Here is a 24,381-nt window from a genome sequence, read left to right on the forward strand (position 1 = left end):
TAATAAATATGATAAAGGAAATTAAATGTTTCAATAATTTAATCATGCTTTCAGTTCAGTGTAGAAATATATTTAACGTGCTAAATAAGTAATACAGTAGGTCTGCTGCTCAAAAACTTTATTAAAACATTATTATTGTTATTTAATTATTGAAACAGTTTAGGTTCGTTTCTTTGTCATAATCTCAAAATCCTCACTAGATGGTAACCGTGAGTCATACATAAACTCCCTGGGCGTGTCTGACGATGGAACGACGTGAGACTCAGCCAATAAGGAACCAGCTTCAGAGGCGGGACGAATTCTGATTGGTCGTTGGCGTTCTTATATAAAAACCCAGGAGCGGAAATTGAAAGGCGCCATTTGCTAGTTGGACGGCGCGGGGAAGCTCGAGCATAAGGAGCTGAATAACAATAAAACCGGGGCGAAAACGCAGGATTCCGCGACGCAAAACAATCGCGATACATCCGAATGGAGGCAGCCATCAACCCGTCTCTTGACAGGTAGTATTGGCGTGCCTTCGGAGCCTATAAACTAATCCTATGCGTGTCTTTAATCACAAAGGACGAGGAAAAGGGGAGGAAGCGCTTGTTTACAAGTTCATTTTCTTTCTTGTGTCTCATAGTGGATGTTAAAACGGCTTTTTAAACGAGTTCCAGCCTTTATAATAATAGCATGCAGCGAGCATCACTGTGTTGTGGGTCTGTACTGCATCATTTCCCTCCGCCATCTTCAGCATTTAAAGGGCCACACTCACTGAAACACACATAATGTAAGTGCAGTGTAATTAATGAATGAATGAATGAATGAATGAATGGATCATGTTTGAGCTGTTATTGTGTGTTTGTAGGGCGAGCTGTGCTGGTTTAGCTTGAATGCAGTGAGAACTTGTTTACAAACAGAGAATAGGCGGGACAGACTGAATGGCATTTACTGTAGTTATATAGTCTTTCAGTACAGTATTTATGTTGTTCTATACAGTTGATTTTGTCCTGATGCTAATGCACCACCATTTCCCGCATGAGATGAGTTGTTTATTGAATTAATGTGTATGTAATTATTTCATATATCATCTTAATGTCCCTCTCCACTGCACGAGTTTTTATGGCTTGTAAACTATTTGTTGAAATTGATACTGGAAGCAGTCATTAGAAATGGTGTAAAATGATAAATGTTTGATATTTTTTCCAGTAAAAATGTGTTCATGAAGGTTGTGTGTGTATTAGTGCTGTCAAATTGTAATCGCATCTAACAAAATTGTATATATATATATATATATATATATATATATATATATATATATATATATATATATATAAAAATTGGTTTCACTTTCTACAAAAATATGAAGCGGCACAACTGTTTTCAAAATTTATAAATAATAGTAATAAATGTTTCTTTAGCAGCAAATTATCACAACAGAATGATTTCTGAAGGATACACACATACATACATGACATTTAATGTTGCAATGTAAAATATAATAGTAAACTATAAATATAGTAAACACTATTTTACCCAGTATCACCATTTCCAAAAAACAAACAAATATATATATATACATATTTACAAACTTTTGTGGTAGATGTGATTAATCAATTTTAATTGATTTGGCAGCACTAATATATATAGTATACATGTGTTTGTGTGTGCATTCATGTTTTCTATGTATATATATTTATACACACACACACACACACACTTATTCTATATTTAAAAACTTATGTTACATGCGATTAATATATATATGTTTAGATATGTGTGTGTGTCTATTTTTTATATTTAATGTATATTATGTAATGGGGAATTGTTATATTAGCTATAGTTTGCACTAAACAATGCAGTGTTCTAGTGCTGGGCGGTTTACCGGTTCATACCGAATACCGGTGTTTATTTTTGTTACGATATGAATTTTTAATATACCGCAATACCGGTGTATGTCGCTTTAATCGGAACGCGGCGCAGCGCGACACAGTCTCACCCCTCATTTACACCGCACACGTCTGCGGCGCATTACGGCTGCGACACGGCTACCGGAGCTGATCGCGCCCATTCTAGTCAATGCTGGTGTTTACACCGGCCGAGACACGGCGCGTTTCAGAAGCTTCCCAGAAGCGTCTCTCTGCGCCGCTTCGCTAAATATAGGCGCCTAGTCTATTTTTGACGGACGCGCGTCCAAGTCGCACCGGAAATACAAAATAAAAGTAAAAGAAAACATTGTCAAATTCTAAATAAACACTCTGTGCAAACTCCCAAACGTATTACACACCAATATCCTTGGTAGAAACCATAGACTGTATGGTAGAAATCCAAAAATCAAGAAAAAACACGTCGGACAGGCAAATCACGTGGTCTCGCGCATCCACTCGCTCCGCTTCTGAAATGCTCCCGGTGTGAGTTGGCACCGCGTGGAGGACGGAATAAAACCTTGTCGCAGCCGTAATGCACCACAGGCGTTTGCAGTGTAAATGAGGGGTCACGCCGGTTTCACACTGCACGCGATAGCAGAGCGTGAGCAGAGCAGGAGCAGTGCGTATGGTGAGCAGGAGCAGGACACGTGCGTTTTGCTTTCACACTGGCAGCGTTTGTCACGCGCGGTTGAACCGCGGGTTGTGTACAGACAGAGTACTCTATAATGGATAAGCTGGCATTGCTTTATTTCGTTTTCAAATACATTTAAGAGAAAGGACTTGTCAAGAAGCTTATTTTATTAATCATTTCATTTATATAACTTTTGGTTCATCTTTGTTTTTATTATTCGGGCAATAAGTTTGTTTTTGGACATTTGTTTTTTTTTTAAATTGCTGTTGGTCATTTGATTGACTGTTTAAAACACAATAGATATCATCAATGTGCTTTTTGGGTAAAACTGCTGTATTTTGGCCATGATCAATGCATTGTCACTTTAATTCAGCGTAAGCGGCGCAGCAAAAATAGACTCGGCGCCGAAACCCCCGCTGCACTGCTGTTCACGCGACGCTCCTGCTGGACGCTCACGCGCTGCTCCTGCTCCCGGTGTGAATGCACTCATTGATTAACATGGACGCCGAAAAAAATACGCGCTGCTCACGCGCCGCTGACGCTTGCGGTGTGAAACCGGCGTCACCCCTCATTTACAACACACGTCTGCGGCGCATTACAGCTGCGACAAGGTTTTATTCCGTCCTCCACGCGGTGCGTCAAAATAGACTAGGCGCCTATATTTAGCGAAGCGGCGCGGAGAGCCGCTTCTGGGAAGCTTCGATCTGAAACACAAGCATTGACTAGAATGGGCACGAGACGTGTGGGGGTGAGAGTCTTTTTTTCTCGCGGCGCGCGTGTTTTTATACTGTATTAACGTATCTGAAGTGAACTGACGGTCTTTAGAAAAGTTTCTTTGTTATTACGATTGAATCTTTCTTTATCTTTCCTGATAAAGCAGTGTTTATGAGCGTTGCTGCTTTGTGTACAGCCGTTACCGGGGAAACCACTGTTTCTGCCGCTCCTAAAGCGCGTCCTGCTGGCACCTCTTTGTAAACAGCCTTGCAAACCTGTATTAATATTAGTGTGGATTTTTTCTATAATATTCACTCATGACAATAAAATAGGGCATTATAAGTTAATCTACTGCAGTATTTCCTCTCTCACTCAGTAGAAAATGTGGTTAACACCCATCATGCTTGAAAAAAAAAAAAAAAACCGGTAAAAACCGTGAAACCGGTATAATTTAGAAAAAAACCGTGATGTTGATTTTTGGTCAAACCGCCCAGCACTACAGTGTTCAATATGCAATATAATACTGTATATATAATTGCATTATTTATTTCATATAAATATATTAGGGGTGTAACGATATCCTCATGTCACGATTCGATACTGAGTTCACGATACGATATCATTGCGATACTCCAAGACATATGATAAAAGGTTAACAAAAAAATTACTGTTGATTAAAATGCTAGATTTGGTGTTATATTGGTGTGTAAATGAACAGGCTTGGACTTGGTGCTGGAAACCCAAAGCACAGGACAATAGAGACACCAGAATAACAATATTCATGATTCTGAAGCTGAAAATATAGAATTATTGTAGACGAATATGCTTGCAGTCTTTCACAGATATATTTATAACGTAAGCCACTTTTACTGGTAACATCAGACATTTAGCATTATCAGGACACACAAATATTCCCCCATTGCATTATTATGCATTATATTCAACATTATATAGTAGTTTTATGTAGTACTGACACTAAAACTCTGAAAACGGTAATTCTCTCACAGTAATTTTCATTTTGGGTGATCTATCCACAATACATATTGTTGCATTTTTGTATTGCGATAAATTGTGACACAATATATTGTTACACCCTAAAATATATGTTTGTCCTTATCCTTCAGACCCAAGGTTAAATGCTGCATGATCTCTGGTGTTTGTGTGTCAGCAGTTCTGTGGGAGTGAGTCTGTCTGTCATGAGTGGGATGGAGCAGAGTTCGGGAAAGCGTATCCGTAAACCGTCTCTGCTGTACGAGGGCTTCGAGAGCCCGTCTCTGCCCCACGCGCCTCCGCCCGGTCCTCCTCCACCCCAACAGCCCTCGGTGAACGAGCCGGGCCGACTGGGACGCACCACCAACCAGCTGCAGTTCCTACACAAGGTCCTGGTCAAAGCGTTGTGGCGCCATCATTTCGCATGGCCTTTCCATGAACCCGTGGACGCCGTCCGACTCAGCTTACCTGTGAGTGAACAATCACTTTCTGAGACCAAATCACCCAAAAAATGTGAATTCTGTCATTTATTGAAAACTCATCTCTTCCGTGAGCACTTAAAGGGATAGTTCACCCAAAAATGAAAATCAGCCCATGATTTACTCACCCCTCAAGTCATCCTAGGGGTATATGACATTCTTCTTTCAGACGCATATAATCTGAGTTATATTAAAAATGTCCTGGCTCTTCCAAGCTTTATTATGGTAGTGAATTGCTGTTTCTGTTTTGAAGTCCATAAAAGTGCATCTATCATAAAAGTGCATCTGTCCATGATAAAAGTGCATCTATCCATCATAAAAGTGCATCTGTCCATCATAAAAGTGCATCTATCATCATAAGTGCATCCATCCATGATAAAAGTGCATCTATCATCATAAAAGTGCATCTATCATCATAAAAGTGCATCTATCATCATAAAAGTGCATCTATCATCATTAAAGTGCATCTGTCCATCATAAGTGCATCTGTCATCATAAAAGTGCATCTGTCCATCATAAAAGTGCATCTATCCATGATAAAAGTGCATCTATATCATAAAGTGCATCTGTCCATCATAAAAGTGCATCTGTCCATCATAAAAGTGCATCTATCCATCATAAAAGTGCATCTGTCCATCATAAAAGTGCATCTGTCCATGATAAAAGTGCATCTATCCATCATAAAAGTGCATCTGTCCATCATAAAAGTGCATCTATCATCATAAGTGCATCCATCCATGATAAAAGTGCATCTATCATCATAAAAGTGCATCTGTCCATCATAAGTGCATCTGTCATCATAATAGTGCATTTGTCCATCATAAAAGTGCATTTGTCCATCATAAAAGTGCATCTGTCCATCATAAAAGTGCATCTATCCATCATAAGTGCATCTATATCATAAAAGTGCATCTATCCATCATAAAAGTGCATCTGTCCATCATGAAAGTGCATCCATCCATGATAAAAGTGCATCTATATAATAAAAGTGCATCTATCCATCATAAAAGTGCATCTGTCCATCATAAAAGTGCATCTATATCATAAATGCATCTATCATCATAAAAGTGCATCTATCCATCATAAGTGCATCTATCATCATAAAAGTGCATCTATCCATCATAAAAGTGCATCTATCATCATAAAAGTGCATCTGTCCATCATAAAAGTGCATCTATCCATCATAAAAGTGCATCTGTCCATCATAAAGTGCATCTGTCCATCATAAAAGTGCATTTGTCCATCATAAAAGTGCATCTATATCATAAAAGTGCATCTATCCATCATAAAAGTGCATCTGTCCATCATAAAAGTGCATCTATCCATCATAAAAGTGCATCTGTCCATCATAAAAGTGCATCTATATCATAAAAGTGTATCTATCCATCATAAAAGTGCATCTGTCCATCATAAAAGTGCATCTATCCATCATAAAAGTGCATCTGTCCATCATAAAAGTGCATCTGTCCATCATAAAAGTGCATCTATCCATCATAAAAGTGCATCTATCCATCATAAAAGTGCATCTGTCCATCATAAAAGTGCATCTGTCCATCATAAAAGTGCATCTATATCATAAAAGTGCATCTATCCATGATAAAAGTGCATTTATCATCATAAAAGTGCATCTATCCATCATAAGTGCATCTATCATCATTAAAGTGCATCTGTCCATGATAAAAGTGCATCTGTCCATCATAAAAGTGCATCTATATCATAAGTGCATCTATCCATGATAAAAGTGCATCTATCATCATAAAAGTGCATCTATCCATGATAAAAGTGCATCTATCATCATAAAAGTGCATCTATCCATGATAAAAGTGCATCTATCCATGATAAAAGTGCATCTGTCATCATAAAAGTGCATCTATCCATGATAAAAGTGCATCTGTCCATGATAAAAGTGCATCTGTCATCATAAAAGTGCATCTGTCATCATAAAAGTGCATCTATCCATGATAAAAGTGCATCTATCCATCATAAAAGTGCATCTGTCCATCATAAAAGTGCATCTGTCCATCATAAAAGTGCATCTATCCATCATAAAAGTGCATCTGTCCATCATAAAGTGCATCTGTCCATCATAAAAGTGCATCTGCCCATCATAAAAGTGCATCTGCCCATCATAAAAGTGCATCTGTCCATCATAAAAGTGCATCTGTCCATCATAAAAGTGCATCTGTCCATCATAAAAGTGCATCTGCCCATCATAAAAGTGCATCTATCCATCATAAAAGTGCATCTATCCATGATAAAAGTGCATCTATCCATCATAAAAGTGCATCTATATCATAAAAGTGCATCTGTCCATCATAAAAGTGCATCTATCCATCATAAAAGTGCATTTATCATCATAAAAGTGCATCTATCCATCATAAAAGTGCATTTATCATCATAAAAGTGCATCTGTCCATCATAAAAGTACATCTATCCATCATAAAAGTGTTAAATTCTGTTATTATTATTCACTCTCGTGTTGTTCTAAAACCATGTGGTTGGCATTTCATTGATGTCCGTCCAATCAGAAATCTTCAAAAGTTATTTCAAATTCAATATTACTGTTTTATCAAACTTTTGATTAAATAATAAATGCCGTCTGGGTGAGCATAAGAGACTTTATATATACAGTTAAACCTAAATTTATTCAGACAGCTTCTACATTTCTCACATTATCACAGTTTATTCGCTATAGTTTAGAGAATGGTAATAAAATCTGACAAGAACTCAGAGTTATTAACTCAGTTGATATTTGACTGGTTTTGTCCGTCCTTCTGTTAGACTGTCTCACACGTGAATTATGTTGAATATCTGTCAGCTGTTAAATTTAACTACACAATTAGATAATACCAGTTTAGCTCAACCAATCACCAAGCAATGCTTCATTGTGTTCAGTCTGTGTGTGAAAAGAGCATAAGCAATTAAAGACAAAACACTTCAGCTAAACATGGTCTGAATCATTTTTACTCCCAAAGTTACATAAATGTCACTGGTAGTCACTGTATGAAGAATTTTTGGGTATAATATGTCACAGTTTACTTTATTTTGCTCTCCTCACTTACATAAATGAACTATAGTGTCCTGATCACACACTAGTGAAACAATGATATCTGGTGTCTGAATAATCTTTGGTTTGACTGTATGTTGTTGTATTCGATCACTTTCAGACTGTTGTGACTTGTGTCAGCTCATATTACCAATAGCCTGACAGCATGTCTACAAGCGTTGATCTTCCCCATATTCATACGCACAGATGATATGATCTCCTGTGATGCTTGTTTTGCTTTCAGGACTACCATAAGATCATCAAACAGCCGATGGACATGGGCTCAATCAAGAAACGGCTGGAGAATAACTACTATCGCAGCGCCGGCGAATGTCTGCAGGACTTCAATACCATGTTCACCAACTGCTACATTTACAATAAGGTGTGTGTGTGTGTGTGTGTGTGTGTTGCAACGGACACATTAGTCGGGTTGGGAATCGAAAAAGAGTTTGATGTGCTTTCTAGACGTGCTAGAATGATGTCAGAACCTTGCATGTGCTAATATACGTCCACCTACACTACCGTTCAAAAGTTTGGGCTCAGTAAAAGAAATTAATACTTTTATTCAGCAAGGATGCATTAAATTGATCAAAAGTGACAGAAATGTATAATGTTTCCAATGATTCTATTTTAAATAAATGCTGTTCTTTTGAACTTTCTGTTGATCAAAGAATCCTGAATTTAAGCGGCAGCAACTGTGTTCAACATTGATAATAATCATAAATGTTTCTTGATCATCAAATCCTCATATTAGAGTGATTTCTGAAGGATCATGTGACACTGAAGACTGGAGTAATGATGCTGAACATTCAGCTTTGATCACAGGAATAAATTAAACTTTACTGTATATTCACATAGAAAACAGCTATTTTAAATTATAATAATATTTAGTTTTTACTGTATTTTTAATCAAATAAATGCAGCCTTGGTGTTTTTTCAATAAACATCCTTCCAACCCCAAACAATTGAACGCTTTGATGTACTAAAGGGAAATTATTTGGAAATGCTTTTGCATTCTATCGCAAAATGTTTGCGTTTTTTTCACAAAACTTTTGTGGTTTTTGCAAAAGCATTTCCAAATAATTCCACTAGGGCTGGGCGATAAAACGATAACGATATGTATCGCGATAGACACGTAATCAATATCAATAAAAAATGCGTTCGATAAAACGTTCGATAATTTATTTATTTTTTTTCGTCGGAAGAAACCAGCAAGCAGGTTTGATTGCATGAACAAAGGCACTCACTCTCTAGTAACTAGATAAAACAGGAAAAGTCAGCTCGCCTGACTTGAAGTCTGACCATAGTCAGACCAATGTCATCTGCAGATTATGCAAGACAGTCGTCAGTTTCTCTGTTATTCGCGTGCTGATGCGCTGTTCTAGCGTGTGTTTCTCAGCGTGTACATGTGAAGCTCACATGCACTAAAAGCCTGTCTACCAGCGCCTGAATACTAAGTAATCTTTCGAGTCTTATTTTGCTCATACTGTTATATACACACAAGGTTTACATAAACTAGTCGGATATGTCTAAAGTGAAAGCAAACTTGAGAAAATTGAGAGAAAATCTGCTTGACAAATGCGTGTATAATAGACGCGTCGCGCGCAGCTCTTAAAGAGACAGTAGTAATAGTAAACACATTGCCGCTTGTCCCTAAAGGGATAGTTCACCCAAAAAATAAAAATTATCTCATTATTTACGCACTCTACTGTTGTTCCAAACCTGTATTAATTGCCTTCTAATATTTTCTAATATTAATATTTTGAAGAATGTGGGTATCCAAACAGTAGCTGGTCCCCATTGACTTCCATAGGAGAAAAATATACTATGGAAGTCACTGGGGTACATCAACTGTTGGTCATTCTTCCAAATAACTTTTATTTTCAACAGAAGAAAGAAACTTATTCGAGTTTAAAACAACGTGAGAGAGTAAATTATGAAAATTAGAATTTTTAGGAGAACTATCCCTTTAATGTTAATAAAACAACAAAATGTAAAGAGAAAATCACTCACTGCTCTTGACTAATAACTTTATTAATAGCTTTAATAAGTATCAATGTATAATTTATAGAAAATAGAAAGAAATAGATTTATAGAATTTATAGAAAGAAGTTGTAATATTATATTTTTGCCATATCGCCCACCCCTTTATAAAGCATTTATTACGTATTCTTTAATTTTGCACCTTAATGTTAAGAGATAATTGTTAAGTGTTCATTGTGATTTTAGACTTTTGAGTTTTCCATGGTTGTGTTGACATTTCTGCCTTTATAACTGATGGGATTATAATCAGAGGTAGGTTAAGTTTAAAATAAAAAATCTTTAAATGTAATATATTTGTCTCCTGAACTGGTCCTTATTTTAAATATGTTATAAAAAAATTCAATAATTATCGATATCGGCCGATATAAAACACTTATATCGTGATACAGTTTTCAGCCATATCGCCCAGCCCTAAATTCCACATATTTCTCCGTACTATTCACCCCTGCGCGGTTCTGCCGTCCACATGCATGCGCATATCAACATCTGTCCAGCAACTGATGCCGCTGAACCGTTTCTCAGCCCACAGATGACATTGTGCTGATGGCACAGTCTCTGGAGAAGGTCTTCTTACAGAAGGTTGCCCAAATGCCCCCGGATGAGGTCGAGTTTCTCCCTCCTACTCCAAAAGGGAGAGGAGCGAAAACCATCAAAGGTCGCAGAGGCAGAGGTGAGTTGCCCAGTCATGTAATCTGTAGTGGCAAATTTATAGCTTATTCTTGCCAAGAACAGCCCGTTTAGATGTTAAAGTCCCCCTGTGGTCAAAACCAGCTTTTAATGTAGTTTATATGTCTATAGCCGCGTTTCCATTACCCTTCAAATTGTGCGAATTGAAAATACGCCCGATGGAAACACGTCAATTTCGCAAAAACTCCCATTTATCTCAAAAAAGTTTTTCCGCTCGCATGAGGAGGTTTTTCAGGCAATTCGAAAAAGAAATATTTCGCAAAAATGCAATGGAAACAGTTTTTGCGCATTTACAGGTCACCTGACGTAGATGGCGTGGTGTGTTTGGTCAGAATACGAGACTGAGTTCTTTATTAAATTCATAAAAGACAAAATAATTACAGGAATAATGGATTCTAAACCTCAGATAAATGCCACAATCAAGACCTGGAAGCAGAAATGAGGGAGAAACACCCAGAAACTCCTCATATGAGCCGCTCACAAGTATAATAAGGGTCTTTCCTTAACATTAATGCTTGGAAAACACACATACACGTCTCCTTTGATTAATAATAATGGCCAGTGCGGCGGCTGGGATATAGTACATAAACCTACTAACGTCTGTTACCATGGTTTTTGTAATGATTTTACTTATCGCGAGATTTAGTCGCATAACATCGGTTAATGAAAACGCCGTCATTTCGCAATAGTTTTTTGTCGACATTTAGAAACAATCGCCAAAATTATGTGCATTTCTGTAATGGAAACGCGCCTTATGTGGTGTTTTTAATACGCTTTATACCATGGTCTGGGTGAATACTCGATTCTGAGTGGCTGCAGGGTGTCTAGGGTGTTAGATTTCGATTGTAAAACTAGTTAAAATATAAACTAATGTTTTAAAAATGTTATTTGGCAAGTGACCATGGTATAAGTGGGTTAATGCCCTTCGAGGTGTCCATTGTCAGGTATTAATTGACTTTAATCGTCCATTAACTTTAATCAGACTTTAATCGTCCTTGTCCATTAATCCATTAATGGATTAATGGACGAGGTGTCCATTGTCAGGTATTAATGGACCTCCGCTGCGCGTCGGACGGTTCACGCCTCGCCATCGTCCATTAATACCTGACAATGGACACCTCGTCGGGCATTAACCCTTACATAAGACAAACCACGTGTAAGTTCATAAGTCGACAGCATTGCTGAGTGTTTTCTCCTTAAAACTGCAGTGAACCAAAGACAGTCTCAAAAACACGCTTTGAAATCGCTGGTGTTTCTGACGTCACAAACTACCTTGTAACCAATCAGATCAACGTGTGATCGTCAACCAGTGGATCTCTGAGCTGAGTGAGTGAGTGGAGGCGGGGCTCATTTGCATATTCATAGAACCGCGTATACTAAATGAGGCAGTTTTAAGGAATAAAATGATTGACTACAGGGGGACTTTAAGCAGGTAATTAGTCTTTCTGTCACTTTGGCAAAACTTTTTAATAATTGAATCTGATAATTACATCCATCAGGAGGAGGAAGTGTGATGACGGCTCACCAGGTGCCAGCGGTGTCTCAGTCGGCGTACTGTCCTTCCTCACCCGAGACGCCAGATTCACAGTTCTCCACTCCTCCACAGACCCTGCTGAGCAACACCGGTCCTCCTCCACCACTGATGACCCCTCCACCCACTCAACCCACGGCAAAGGTACACACACACACACACACACACACACACACACACACACACACACACACACACACACACACACACACACACACACACACACACACACACACACACACACACACACACACACACACACACACACACACACACACACACACACACACACACACTTTCAATTCAATTCACATTTATTTGTATGGCGCTTTTCACAATACACATCATTTCAAAGCAGCTTTACAGAAAATGCACAAGTCCCTATTACAGAAACAATGAGTTCATTGAAGTAATGAATACTTGTTTGTTAACAAATGATTATGACATTTAGAAGAATGCAGCATTGGTGCGTGTTGATTCAGAGTTTGCGTGATCTGAAGTCTTCTCGGGACTGACGCTGGGAGTCATCATGCCGGTATTATACCAAAGGGCTGGGTGTCATTAAGAACATTTCCATACCATGACTTCGATAACGGTTCCTGAACGATACTTTTTTCGATAACAATTTTATGAACGGATTATATTACAGCAGAGACTTTAACATTAATGTGAAGAGAGGGGACAAAACGGCAAAGCTAAACTTAAGGATAATCACACTTTACAAGATACCTAGTTTAATGTGAGTTAATTCCTTTTTTTTTTTTTTTTCTCTGGATGGTTAAATTAAATTTTGTTAATCCAAAATCATGTGTAATTAATTGAAATTATGAAACTTGTTGAATTTAACAGCAATTTATTTACAGTTTAGCAAAAATTACATTCTTAATAGTATTTTTTCCAAATTCCATTTTATTTTGACCCAGTTCTGCTCTTTCCTTGTTTTTTTGTGTGCTTTCATGTGCATTGCATGTTCTGCAAGGCTATTCGCTCTGTGCCTATAAAGTATCGAACTCGATACCCAGCCCTAATTATACCTGGATGATATTACGCTGTACCCACATTGGACCAGTGGTTTGGAAAATGGATAGATGACCATGTTTTGGTCAGGCGCGGGAATTCATTCGGCGACCCTTACTGTGCATTATGGGTATTCTCTAGCCGTTGAGCGTTCATTAGTTGAACACTTGTTATTGCGGTGCATCATGGGATTAAAGTCCACCATAATTTTCTCTTTAGCCAGTAGATGGCGGCAGAGGAGCAATTATTGTCTGGTTAGCCATTTCCACTCCTTAATATATTTTTTTCACGTTTTACTTTTGGATATACATTTAGACATTATGATATCACTATTATAAAATATAAAATCATCAATAAATATTTGTTTTGTCAGTTTGCACATTATTACACTGAAGTGTGAAGTAGGAAAAGTCATGTGAACTTTTCAAATTGTTACTGAATTTCACAGAGCAAGAAAAGATTGCTTTTTATAATCACTGAAGCTGTCAGTCAGTTCAGCTCGATACTATAGAAAAACAATTTAATGAGAGTTCAATATTTAAAATATATTTTTTTGCATGATACTGTGCATTTACTGCAGGAAGTCTCTAAATTTAAATAATTGAAAGACTAAAAACATTGTAGATGTAGTTGATGCTACGTGTGCACTATAATCCGAGTCTTCTCAAGCCATTGGTCTGATGATTCGGTTGTCTTCTGCCATTGCTCTCATTCTCAGCTTCTGATTGGTTAATTTGAAGTGTGTAGTTAATAACGGCCACTGAAAGCGATGCTCATGTCTGTTGTCTCTGCAGAAGAAGGGCGTGAAGCGTAAAGCCGACACCACCACTCCCACGACCCTCGGCTTCCCCGTGACCTCGACGGCTCGGATGGGAGGAATGGGCAAAGGTCACGGATCGGCCGGAGAGATTCCTCACTCTCTGTCCTCCACGCCTGTGAACTGTTCTCCCAGTACAGGAGTGAGCGAGCCCACGCACCTCCAGCCCGCCTTGGGTCGACCCCTGTCCCGTCGGCCAATCAAACCTCCCCGTAAAGACCTCCCCGAGTCCGTGCGACCCCATCAGCCCTCGCGGCGCGGGAAGCTTAGCAAGCAGCTTCGCTACTGTAGCGGCGTCCTTAAAGAACTGCTGTCCAAGAAACACGCGGCGTACGCCTGGCCCTTCTACAAACCCGTGGACACGTCAACGCTGGGCCTGCACGACTACAACGACATCATCAAACACCCCATGGACCTCAGCACCATCAAGGTGACATGCATGAACCACCTTATTTTGAGCTTTCTTAGTTGTTTTAATAATCATCTGGCAGCTTTTTACTTACATTAGGCTTGTATTCTTGATGCAAAATTGGGGTTAGACTTTAGTTTAGGGTTCAATTCTCAGTTGCTTATTATCATGCATATTACTAGGATATTGGCTGTTTATTAGGACTTATTAATGCCTTATGACCATATTCTACGTCCCTTAATCCTAACCAATACATAAACAGAACAACTTCCTTAATCCTTACTAACTGTTAATAAGCAGTAGTTAGAAGTTTGAGGCGAAAGTTAAAGTTGAGAAGTGGACTCTAATCTAAAGTCTGACCAAAATTGGTTTCAAGAATTGTGAAATATCATTGGCGTCTAAAGTTACGTATTTCCAGCAAAAATAACTATTGTAATAATCATTATCGTGAAATAAGATTTTGCTCATATTGTCCAGCCCTACTTTGAATGCACTTAAAAAAACTGATTTAATTGAATTTGAATCTAGTAAAATTGAATTGTTGTTGTGGATTGAATCGTTTTGAATTTGCAAAAATTCTCAATTGAATCGAGAAACTATTAATTGTGAATTGAATCGATTTGCGCTCAAATTATTTTTATTATTTATCAATACTAAATTAATGAAAGGTGACTGTAAAGTCTTTTATTCAGCAAGGACACATTCAATTGATCAAAAGTGACAGAAATTTATATTGTAACAAAATATTTTTTGTTCTTTGGAACTTTCTATTCATCAATGATAAAACGTCTCGGTTTACACAGAAATATGAAGCAGCAGCACAACTGTTTTCAACACTGATAATAATCATAAATGTTTGTTCAGCATCAAATCCTCATATTAGAGTGATTTCTGAAGGATCATGTGACACTGAAGACTGGAGTAATGATGCTGAACATTCAGCTTTGATCACAGGAATAAATTACACTTTACTATATATTCAGTCATTTTAAATGGTAATATTTCAAAATATTACTGTTTATACTGTTTTTTGATCAAATAATATCAGCCATCGTTTTGAATTTGCAAATATAATTTCTGAATTGAATCAGAAGCCAGTGAATTGTGATTTTAATTGATTCATGTTCTGCACCCGGTTATTGACACCCTTGCCATGTATGCAAGTCCTGGTGTAAAACACACTGAGGTGATGTATGTAGCAAACTAGCTCTAAAGAAATATTAATAATCAATCATAACTTGTTTTTATGAATATTTGCATCAGTTAATAGAGCTTAATGTAGTAAAATTAATATTACAATCAAGTAACCTGTTTGTATGGAAGCTCGTTTCCACCACAAAATAAAATATTTTAAAAGATAATTGCGACTTTTTATCTCACAATTCTGACTTTTTCTCTCACAATTGCGAGATATGAAGTCAGAATTCTAAGGGAAAAAAATGACTTTTTTTTTTCCAGAATAGTTTATATCTCACAATTCTGACTTTATTTCTCACAGTTCTGACTTGATATATCGCAATTGTGAGAAAAAAAAGTCAGATTGTGAGATAAAAAGTCGCAGTTATTATTATTATTTATTTATTATTCAGTGGCGGAAACAAGCTTCCGTAATTGTGCCGTGAACACTCAGTGTTAATTGTTTATTAATTCTAAGAAATGTACATTTCCGGGGCATGGGAAATATCTTTATCAACTGTACAGTTAATACGATTAATATGTAATAATGATTAGGGACTCCAGTATATGTGCTTGAAACGTGGACAACTTTCCATGTGACATGAACAAGACTTTATTAACTAGACTGAACACTTAAACTGCGCTAACATACGCATACATACATGCACAGTAAATCATTCACACAGTGTCCTGGGATGCATGTTCATTTGTAGATCAGTTCGTCTATAAATGAATGCAGGAAAGTCTGTTCCTGTCGTTCCTAGGCCTAGGTCTTGACCACATGACCACTTTTTCACAGCAGTAAAGCCGTCTTATCAGATCTTCCTGTTTCATTCCTAGGAGTGGGCTTTAAAGCTTATTTCTAAGCTTATTTCTGATAGCCTCAGTCGTTGTGTGTAGCTAACGCTCCTCCTGTGTTGTGTGTTCTCAGAGGAAGATGGACGAGCGCGAGTACAGAGACGCCCAGCAGTTCAGCGCTGACGTCAGACTCATGTTCTCCAACTGCTACAAGTACAACCCTCCGGATCATGACGTGGTCAGCATGGCACGGAAACTGCAGGTGCGCAAACTCAGTCTCTGAACTTCCGGTTTTGCGGTCGCTCTGTATATCTCTATGGCATTCGCTGTCCAGGAGTGATTAGCTGGTGAAGTGGATTTACTTAACGAAAGTTATCATGAGGATTGTAATGTTTAAAGCAGATGTCTTAACAAATGTCAGTCGACCGGGAAGATTTTAAAACGAGCTGTTCATTCATAAATACGCAAGATCACTGTGAAAATACAGACCGGAAGACAAACGACAGCGAGCGCAGCGCTGAGAAGGGGCGGAGCTACAGAAGGGCTATATAAGGATGCCTAGATGCAAAATAATCTTAATGATCCTAAAATATGCTGGTTTTGTGCAAGCTGTTCAGTGGCTTTAAGCTGGACATGTTAGAGAGAGGTTTGTTTGCTTTTGCTGATAACTAAAATGATTTATATATAATTTTTTATTTTATTTTATTTTTTTATTATTATTAGATTTTTTAAATGTATTATTACTCATTTAGTATTTAAATATTTATTTATTTGGAGGAAATAAAGCCTTTATTTAATTCAACCTAGTTAAACAGCAATTTAAAAGAACTTTATAATTTAAATAAAATAATTATTTTGTAGTATGTGTTGTTTTAATGTTTTATTTTTTATTAGATGCTGTTTTTATTATTTTTTCATTTTAGTCATTTTATAATTTAAGTAAAATCATTATTTTGTAGTTTGTATTATTTATTATTTTTAATTATTATTAGACGTTGTTTTTTTTTTGTTTTTTTTAATATTAGTTTATTGTTTTATTGGAGAAAATAAAACCTTACAATGATTTATATATTAATATAATTTATTTGTATTTTATTTTGTAATAATATATATATATATTTTTTTTAGATGTTTTAAATTAATATTATTACTCATTTAGTTTTTTGAACATTATTTATTAATTTATTATAATTTATTTTTCATTTTAGTGTTTTTAAATATTCTTATTTTATTGTTTTATTGGAGAAAATAAAGCCTGATATTATTTTGCGTAATATCAGCCTAGTCAAACTGAGAGTGATTTAAATTAAAAAAAAGGTTAAAAAATATAATTTAAATAAAATAATATAATATAACTAAAATAAAATACAAATAATAACTTTATTTTAATTTGAAATTAGATAATAATAACATTCTACTTACATATATTGTCAATTTCTGAGTTATTAATTTTTGTTTTAAATTATTAAACCTGATTATTTAAAAAAGAAATTTTTTTTAAGTTGTTAATTTTTGTTAGAATTTCATATGCTTTGATACGACTGTCCTCCTGCTGATTCTGTTTTTCCCTCTGTCTTTCCCCAGGATGTGTTTGAGTTTCGCTTCGCAAAAATGCCTGACGAGGTTTCGGAGGAAGAGGAATTGTCTCCTATTCCATTGGGACGGAACAGGGGCATGCTGGGAATGCACCACTCCTCCTCTTCATCCTCCTCCTCCTCCTCTTCATCCTCCTCCTCCTCTTCGTCGGAGAGCGAGCCGAGCAGCGACAGTGAGCCGAGCTCGGACAGCGAGGAGGAGCGCGCTCAACGCCTGGCCCAACTACAGGACCAGGTGTGTACTCAGGTACACAGACCTTCCTGTTACACACATCTTCACACATGCACACCAACGGCATCAAATCAAATTTGACTTTGATAGATGTCTCTGGCGGATATATATACACACACACTACTGGTCAAAAGTTTTAGATCGGTAAGATATTTTATGTTTTTAAAAGAAGTTTCTTCTGCTCACCAAGGCTGCATTTATTTATTTTTTTAAATAAATAATTTTTCACAATTAATTATTGTGAAATATTATGACAATTTAAAATGACTGTTTTATATTTTAATATATTTTAAAGTGTAATTTATTCCTGTGATCAAAGCTGAATGTTCAGCATCATTACTCCAGTCTTCAGTGTCACATGATCCTTCAGAAATCACTCTAATATGATGATTTGATGCTCAGAAAACATTGTTGAAAACAGTTGTGTACAATTTTTTTTTTTCAAAATTATTTGATGAATAGAAAGTTCAAAAGAACAGCATTTATTTAAAATAGAATATTTTCTAACATTATAAATGTCTTTACTGTAACTTTTGATCAGTTTTACTCATCCTTGATGAATAAAAGTATTGATTTATTTTATTTCCCCCAAAAATAAAATTAAAATTCTCACTGACCGCAAACTTTTGAACGGTAGTGTTTAATGTTACAAAAGCTTTAGATTTCAGATAAATGCTGTTCTTTTGAACTTTCTATTCATCAAAGCATCATGAAATAAAAATGTAAAAAAATGTTTTCAACACTGATAATAATCATAAATGTTTCTTGAGCATCAAATCTTGAAAACTCTCAAAAGAGTGATTTCTGAAGGATCATGTGACACTGAAGACTGGAGTAATGATGCTGAACATTAAGTTTTGATCACAGGAAAAAAAATTAGACTTTACTATATATTCACATAGAAAACAGATGATTTAAAATATAATAATATTTCACAATAATTAATTGTGAAAAATTATTATTATAATATTTTTTTATCAAATAAATGCAGCCTTGGTGAGCAGAAGAGACTTCTTTTAAAAAACATAAAAAATCTTACCGATCTAAAACTTTTGACCAGCAGTGTGTGTGTGTGTATATATATATATATCTCCAACAAAATCTTCCATCACAGCGGGGTTGTAACTCTGCTCTTGTGTTTAGCTCAGAGCGGTGCATGAGCAGCTCGCCGCCCTCTCATCTGGCCCGATTGTCAAACCCAAAAGAAAACGAGAGAAAAAGAAGGACAAGAAGAAGAAAAAGAAGCCGGAGAAGCGCAGAGGAAGTCGGAGTTTGAGTGATGAACGGGACAAAATGCCCAAAAGCAAATCGAGCCGAGCTTCACTGTCATCCACACAGAGCAAGAAAGGCCCGACCAAGAAAAGCAGCAAAAACAAGTGAGTTTCCCCCTTTCCTATTCACTCTGATACGTGATGATACGGATGACTCTGTCCAAATCTAATGGTTTGAATTGTATATTATTTGTATTTAATTAATTTGATTTATTCACTCCGGCAGGAACACAAAGAAATCCGCCTCATCATCTCGTTTTGCGCCGGCCGCCCCGGTGTGCTTGCCTCACTACGACTCTGAGGAAGAGGAAGACGGTCTTCCCATGAGTTACGATGACAAGCGGCAGCTCAGTCTGGACATCAACAAGCTCCCCGGGGAGAAACTGGGGCGCGTGGTTCACATCATCCAGTCCCGAGAGCCCTCGCTGCGAGACACCAACCCCGAGGAGATCGAGATCGACTTCGAGACGCTGAAGCCGTCCACGCTGCGCGAGCTGGAGCGCTACGTCATGACCTGTCTGCGCAAGAAGCCCCGCAAACCGTATGGTGAGCTGAGATTTGATGATTGTAAGTAAACCTGGACGATCTAGCTTAAAAACATCAACACTTTCTGTCAACTTTCTGAGCTGCACGATTAATCGTTAATAGATCGCGAGAGCAGACGGCTCCCTGTGCTTTTGAATCGCTCTCGTGGTACTTTGATGTTAAAGCGCCGCTTTAAGTCCAACACACCTATTCATGCGATCGATTAGTTCAAAAATGCTGATTCATGTAGTAATGAAACAAGTGAATTCTTTATGAGCGAGTCAGTGAATCATTAATTCAATAGATTTGATTCATTACTGAATGAATCAGAATTTTTGAACCAGTGAAATCTTTGAGCGAGTGATTTATTGAATTATTCATTCAATAGATTCATTCAAAAATGCTGATTCATCCAGTAATGAAACAAGTGAAGTCTTTGAGCGAGTCATTGAATCATTCATTCAATAGATTTGTTTCATTACTGAATGAATCAGCATTTTTGAACCAGTGAAATCTTTATGAGCGAGTGAGTCATTGAATCAGTCATTCAATAGATGAATTAAAAAATGCAGATTCATCCAGTAATAAAACAAGTGAAGTCTTTGAGCGAGTCATTGAATCATTCATTCAATAGATTTGATTAATTACTGAATGAATCAGCATTTTTGAACCAGTGAAATCTTTATGAGCGAGTGAGTCATTGAATCAGTCATTCAATAGATTAATTAAAAAAATGCAGATTCATCCAGTAATGAAACAAGTGAAGTCTTTATGAGCGAGTCATTGAATCATTCATTCAATAGATTTGTTTCATAATGAATCAGCATTTTTGAACCAGTGAAATCTTTGAGTGAGTGAGTCACTGAATCATTCATTCAATAGATTAGTTCTAAAATGCGGATTCATCCAGAAATAAAACAAGTGAAGTCTTTGAGTCATTGAATTAATTCATTCAAGCATTGATTTAAAAAACATAAAATCTTACTAAATATTTTTCACTTTTCAAATAACATTGTGTCGGAACTATTTTTCTAAATAGTTCAAAATAATTCAATAATTGTATAAATATACTGCAGCAATCATTGTGTCAGAACCCCTCTAGTAAATTGCGTTATTTTGTCTAGTTGTCTATTCAGAAACGTGGGAATATTGGGATCTCATATTTTAATTGTGCAGCTCAATATCTTTTTTCTTTCATATGCATCATGATTTACACGATTACCAATTTAAACTTGCTGTCAAACTCAGCTCTAATGCATATTTTAGCTGGGACTATTTGTGGTGCAGTGCATAAAGGGTTACACTTTATTTTCAGGTGTCATTGTTAGTGTAACTATATATTTAAGTACTGAATAATATTAATAAACTACATGTACTTACTATAGGGTTAGGGTAGGATTAGGATTTGGTTGAGGGTTAGTTGCATGTAATTATGCATAATTTACTGTTATTACTATGGTAAGTAAAATAAAGTGTTACCGTATAAAGTGTAATGTAGATCACCTCCTGTGTGCAGTGGTGAAGAAGGAAGGAGGGAAGAGTCGAGAGGAACTGGCTCTGGAGAAGAAGAGAGAACTGGAGAGGAGATTAATGGACGTGAGCGGACAACTGAACTCTGCCAAGAAACCCCAGAAACCCAAAGGTGTGCAGCGTGTTCTCTAGACCAGCTGTTGTGTCTTGGTGTCAGGACTCAATTAGTATGAGTCTGGTGTAAGTGAGGATCAGGCCAGCGTTGCCTTTATGGGATCAGTTTAGTGTGTGTGTGTGTGTGTGTGTGTGTGTGTAGAGCTGTTGTTGAACAAGCAGGTGAAAATGAGCACACAGAGGACGAGATCTTGCACTCAGAAGCAACTAGAAAGAAAAAAAAAACACAATGCCCAAGATGCAATTCAACAGACGAATACATAGAGCTGCACGAGGAATCAAAATAAAAACAAAATCACAGCGGTTGCAATTTAATTAATGAAATATATGCACTTAGTTTTTCATAATAAATCGCGCGCTGTGTTCATCTGCACGTGATCATGAGCGGTTCATAAATCTCAGTTTGCAGTAAACGCTGCTCCAATGAATCCGTCGCTTATAACATGCGAGAGGAACAAAACATGCAAAAAACACTGGCTGTTGTCAACAAAAGAGAAACTTTAAGGATCTGAAAAAATAATTTTTTTTTTTTTTTTTTTTTTGCATTTGAAAATTAAATTAAGACAGCCATAAATAATATTATTGTCATTTTAATGCTGTACTATAAAATAAATAATTATTATTACTTAATAAATTATCAAAATAAGAAATGTTGCTATTGTAATAATACAAATATTTATTAATAAATATTATAAAATATACTTTGTTTCCAATATTATAAAATAAATAATTATTATTACTAAATAAATTATTAAACTAAGAAATATTGCTATTGTAATAATACAAATATTCAATAATAAATATTATTATAATAAACATTTTATAAAAAATAAAATATATATTAATATGAATAATAATAATATAAAATACTTTGGGTTTTTTTCTACAATAATAATATTTCTTATTTAAAAATTAAGTTTTAAGCCATTTCTATATATTTTTATTTATATTTATACACTTTCATCTATTGTATTCTAAGCTATTATAAACCTATATGAATTTTTTTTATTACTTTTCCTTATTAAAATATACTTTGTTTCCAATATTATAAAATATTGTTATTACTAAATACATTATCAAAATAAGAAATATTGCTTTTGTAATTAAAATATTTAATAAACAATATTACTATAATAAACATATTTTATTAAAAAAATAATTAATATGAATAATAATAATATAAAATACTTTTTTTTCTGCAATAATATTTCTTATTTAAAAATTAAAAGTTTTTATCCATTTATATATATTTATACACTTTCATCTATTGTATTCTAAGCTATTATAAACCTATATGAAAATGACTTGGCCTTTTAATAACAAGCTATTTTTTTTAAATTACTTTTCCTTGTAAAAAATAAACTTTGTTTCCAATATTCACAAGCATGTTGCTATATTTTCCAACCCAAGTCAACGGCAAAACACGCTTGTGCTTGTGTGTGTGTTTCAGCGGAGAAGCCCAGCGTAGTGGATCCTCACACAGCGTCGTCACGTCTCAGCGCCAGCAGCTCCAGCTCGGACTCTTCCTCATCCTCATCCTCCTCATCCTCATCCGACTCCAGTGACTCCGACTCCAGGTGAAGAACTCTGGGAAGCGTTCAGAACCGTGGTCCTCGCGTTGTTTTCCGTGCATCCTGAACACCAGGAACTCTGTGCTTACGTTTACTTCAGTGTAAAAAAAAATATGTATATATCGTGTAGGATGATTTTTTTTCTTTTATAAAGAAGACTTTTACCAAAAACGCCCATAATGGGAAACTCTGATGAGAGTGTGTGATCATAACTACTTTTCTTAGTTGACGAAATGGCTTGTTGTTTTGTTTTGCTTCCATTTAATTTACATTTATTGCTTCTGTCGGCATTGCTGTGAACATCAGGGCCGGTGTCGGATGATTGACGATCACATGGGCAGAAGTGTTAAGAAAATAAGAGCTACTTTGCATTGGTTTTAAAGAGTTTCGGATTCTGCGCTACGATGCAGTGGACTGTTCTGGGGTTTGTTCTGTATGTACAGTATGATATAATAACTCAAACATTAGCGTACGGTTTGCAGTGCATCGTGCCGTGAGTGAGTGAAACTGCTCTGGTTACAGATATTGCTTTGATCTGTGTATGATCTCTTCTTTTACATGATCAGATCAATGTCAAATTACACTTTTTGTCATAAATCTGTCTGTGAAATTGCATCAATCTCGAAACTAACAGCCATAGCTATGCCTCACTGGACTGCGTTTGTTCTTAAAGCTCTAAAGGATTGAATTCGCTGGTTAAGTTGAATGTTGAGAGTGGATCTGGTTTGTAGTGGAAAACTAGAAGCAATAGAAACCCTCTTTTAGTTCCTGTATATAGAGTCCATAATAACATGATCCTGGTTCCACTTCTTTCTCCTTTGTGTTTCTTTGCGTTTCTCTAAGATTATTCTTTTTGACTATATAAGACAACTGGCAGATCATTGTGACGTAATACTCCTTATCTGCTGTATAATTAAGAGTTTATGCACTCCAGATTATACGTTGGTTTTTATTTGGATGGAAATACAAACACAACAAGTGAACTGTGTGAAGTGGTGTTTATTTAATGTTTTATATTGCATTTTTCAGCAGCCTTGCCAAACCGGAAACACTAGTTGTACTGTTGTGGGTGTTATAATGCTGTTTATGAGTAAACTTAGTCTCTGCAAAACCCAGCATGAGTGATATCGGTTTAGCGCAAGGGCATGAGGAGCGTTTGAGTTTACTGGGATTTCACTGGGTTCCCAAAGTCATGAAAAACTTGAAACATCAGGGAACTTTTTTGGGAAATTTTTACTCCGCTGTAAATCAATGGAAATATAATGGCAAAAACCCAGTTTATCACTGACAACAGTTGG

General features: G+C 36.3%; 1 protein-coding gene across 11 annotated transcripts; it reads left to right on the forward strand.

The window, feature by feature from the left end:
* Positions 1-335: 335 nt before the first annotated feature.
* brd2b (bromodomain containing 2b) lies at positions 336-24,189 on the forward strand. Of its 11 annotated transcripts, none has more exons than XM_081389145.1 (13): positions 349-500; positions 623-769; positions 4,424-4,712; positions 8,012-8,149; positions 10,333-10,480; positions 11,997-12,172; positions 13,840-14,292; positions 16,379-16,507; positions 17,830-18,087; positions 19,216-19,448; positions 19,570-19,910; positions 21,385-21,510; positions 22,963-24,189. In XM_081389145.1, the coding sequence occupies exons 3-13, from the start codon at positions 4,449-4,451 to the stop codon at positions 23,091-23,093; spliced, it is 2,397 nt and encodes a 798-aa protein (XP_081245271.1). In that variant the 5' UTR covers positions 349-500; positions 623-769; positions 4,424-4,448; the 3' UTR covers positions 23,094-24,189. The 11 variants fall into 11 exon arrangements, with proteins under 11 accessions (XP_081245268.1, XP_081245271.1, XP_081245270.1 ...); XM_081389147.1 differs by having other exon boundaries at positions 353-500; positions 4,421-4,712; XM_081389142.1 differs by lacking the exon at positions 623-769 and having other exon boundaries at positions 336-500; positions 4,421-4,712; positions 17,830-18,075.
* The last annotated feature ends 192 nt before the right edge of the window (positions 24,190-24,381 follow it).

Source organism: Scardinius erythrophthalmus (genome assembly GCF_964197995.2).
Source record: "Scardinius erythrophthalmus genome assembly, chromosome: 16".
In the NCBI taxonomy this organism is placed as follows: Eukaryota; Metazoa; Chordata; class Actinopteri; order Cypriniformes; family Leuciscidae; genus Scardinius; species Scardinius erythrophthalmus.

Coding starts and splice junctions, on each gene's coding strand:
- brd2b (XM_081389138.1), top strand. CDS start 469: ATGGAGGCAGCCATCAACCCGTCTCTTGACAG. Junction 10,481..11,996: donor CAAAGGTCGCAGAGGCAGAG/GTGAGTTGCCCA, acceptor TACATCCATCAG/GAGGAGGAAGTGTGATGACG. Junction 19,449..19,569: donor AAGAAAAGCAGCAAAAACAA/GTGAGTTTCCCC, acceptor TCACTCCGGCAG/GAACACAAAGAAATCCGCCT.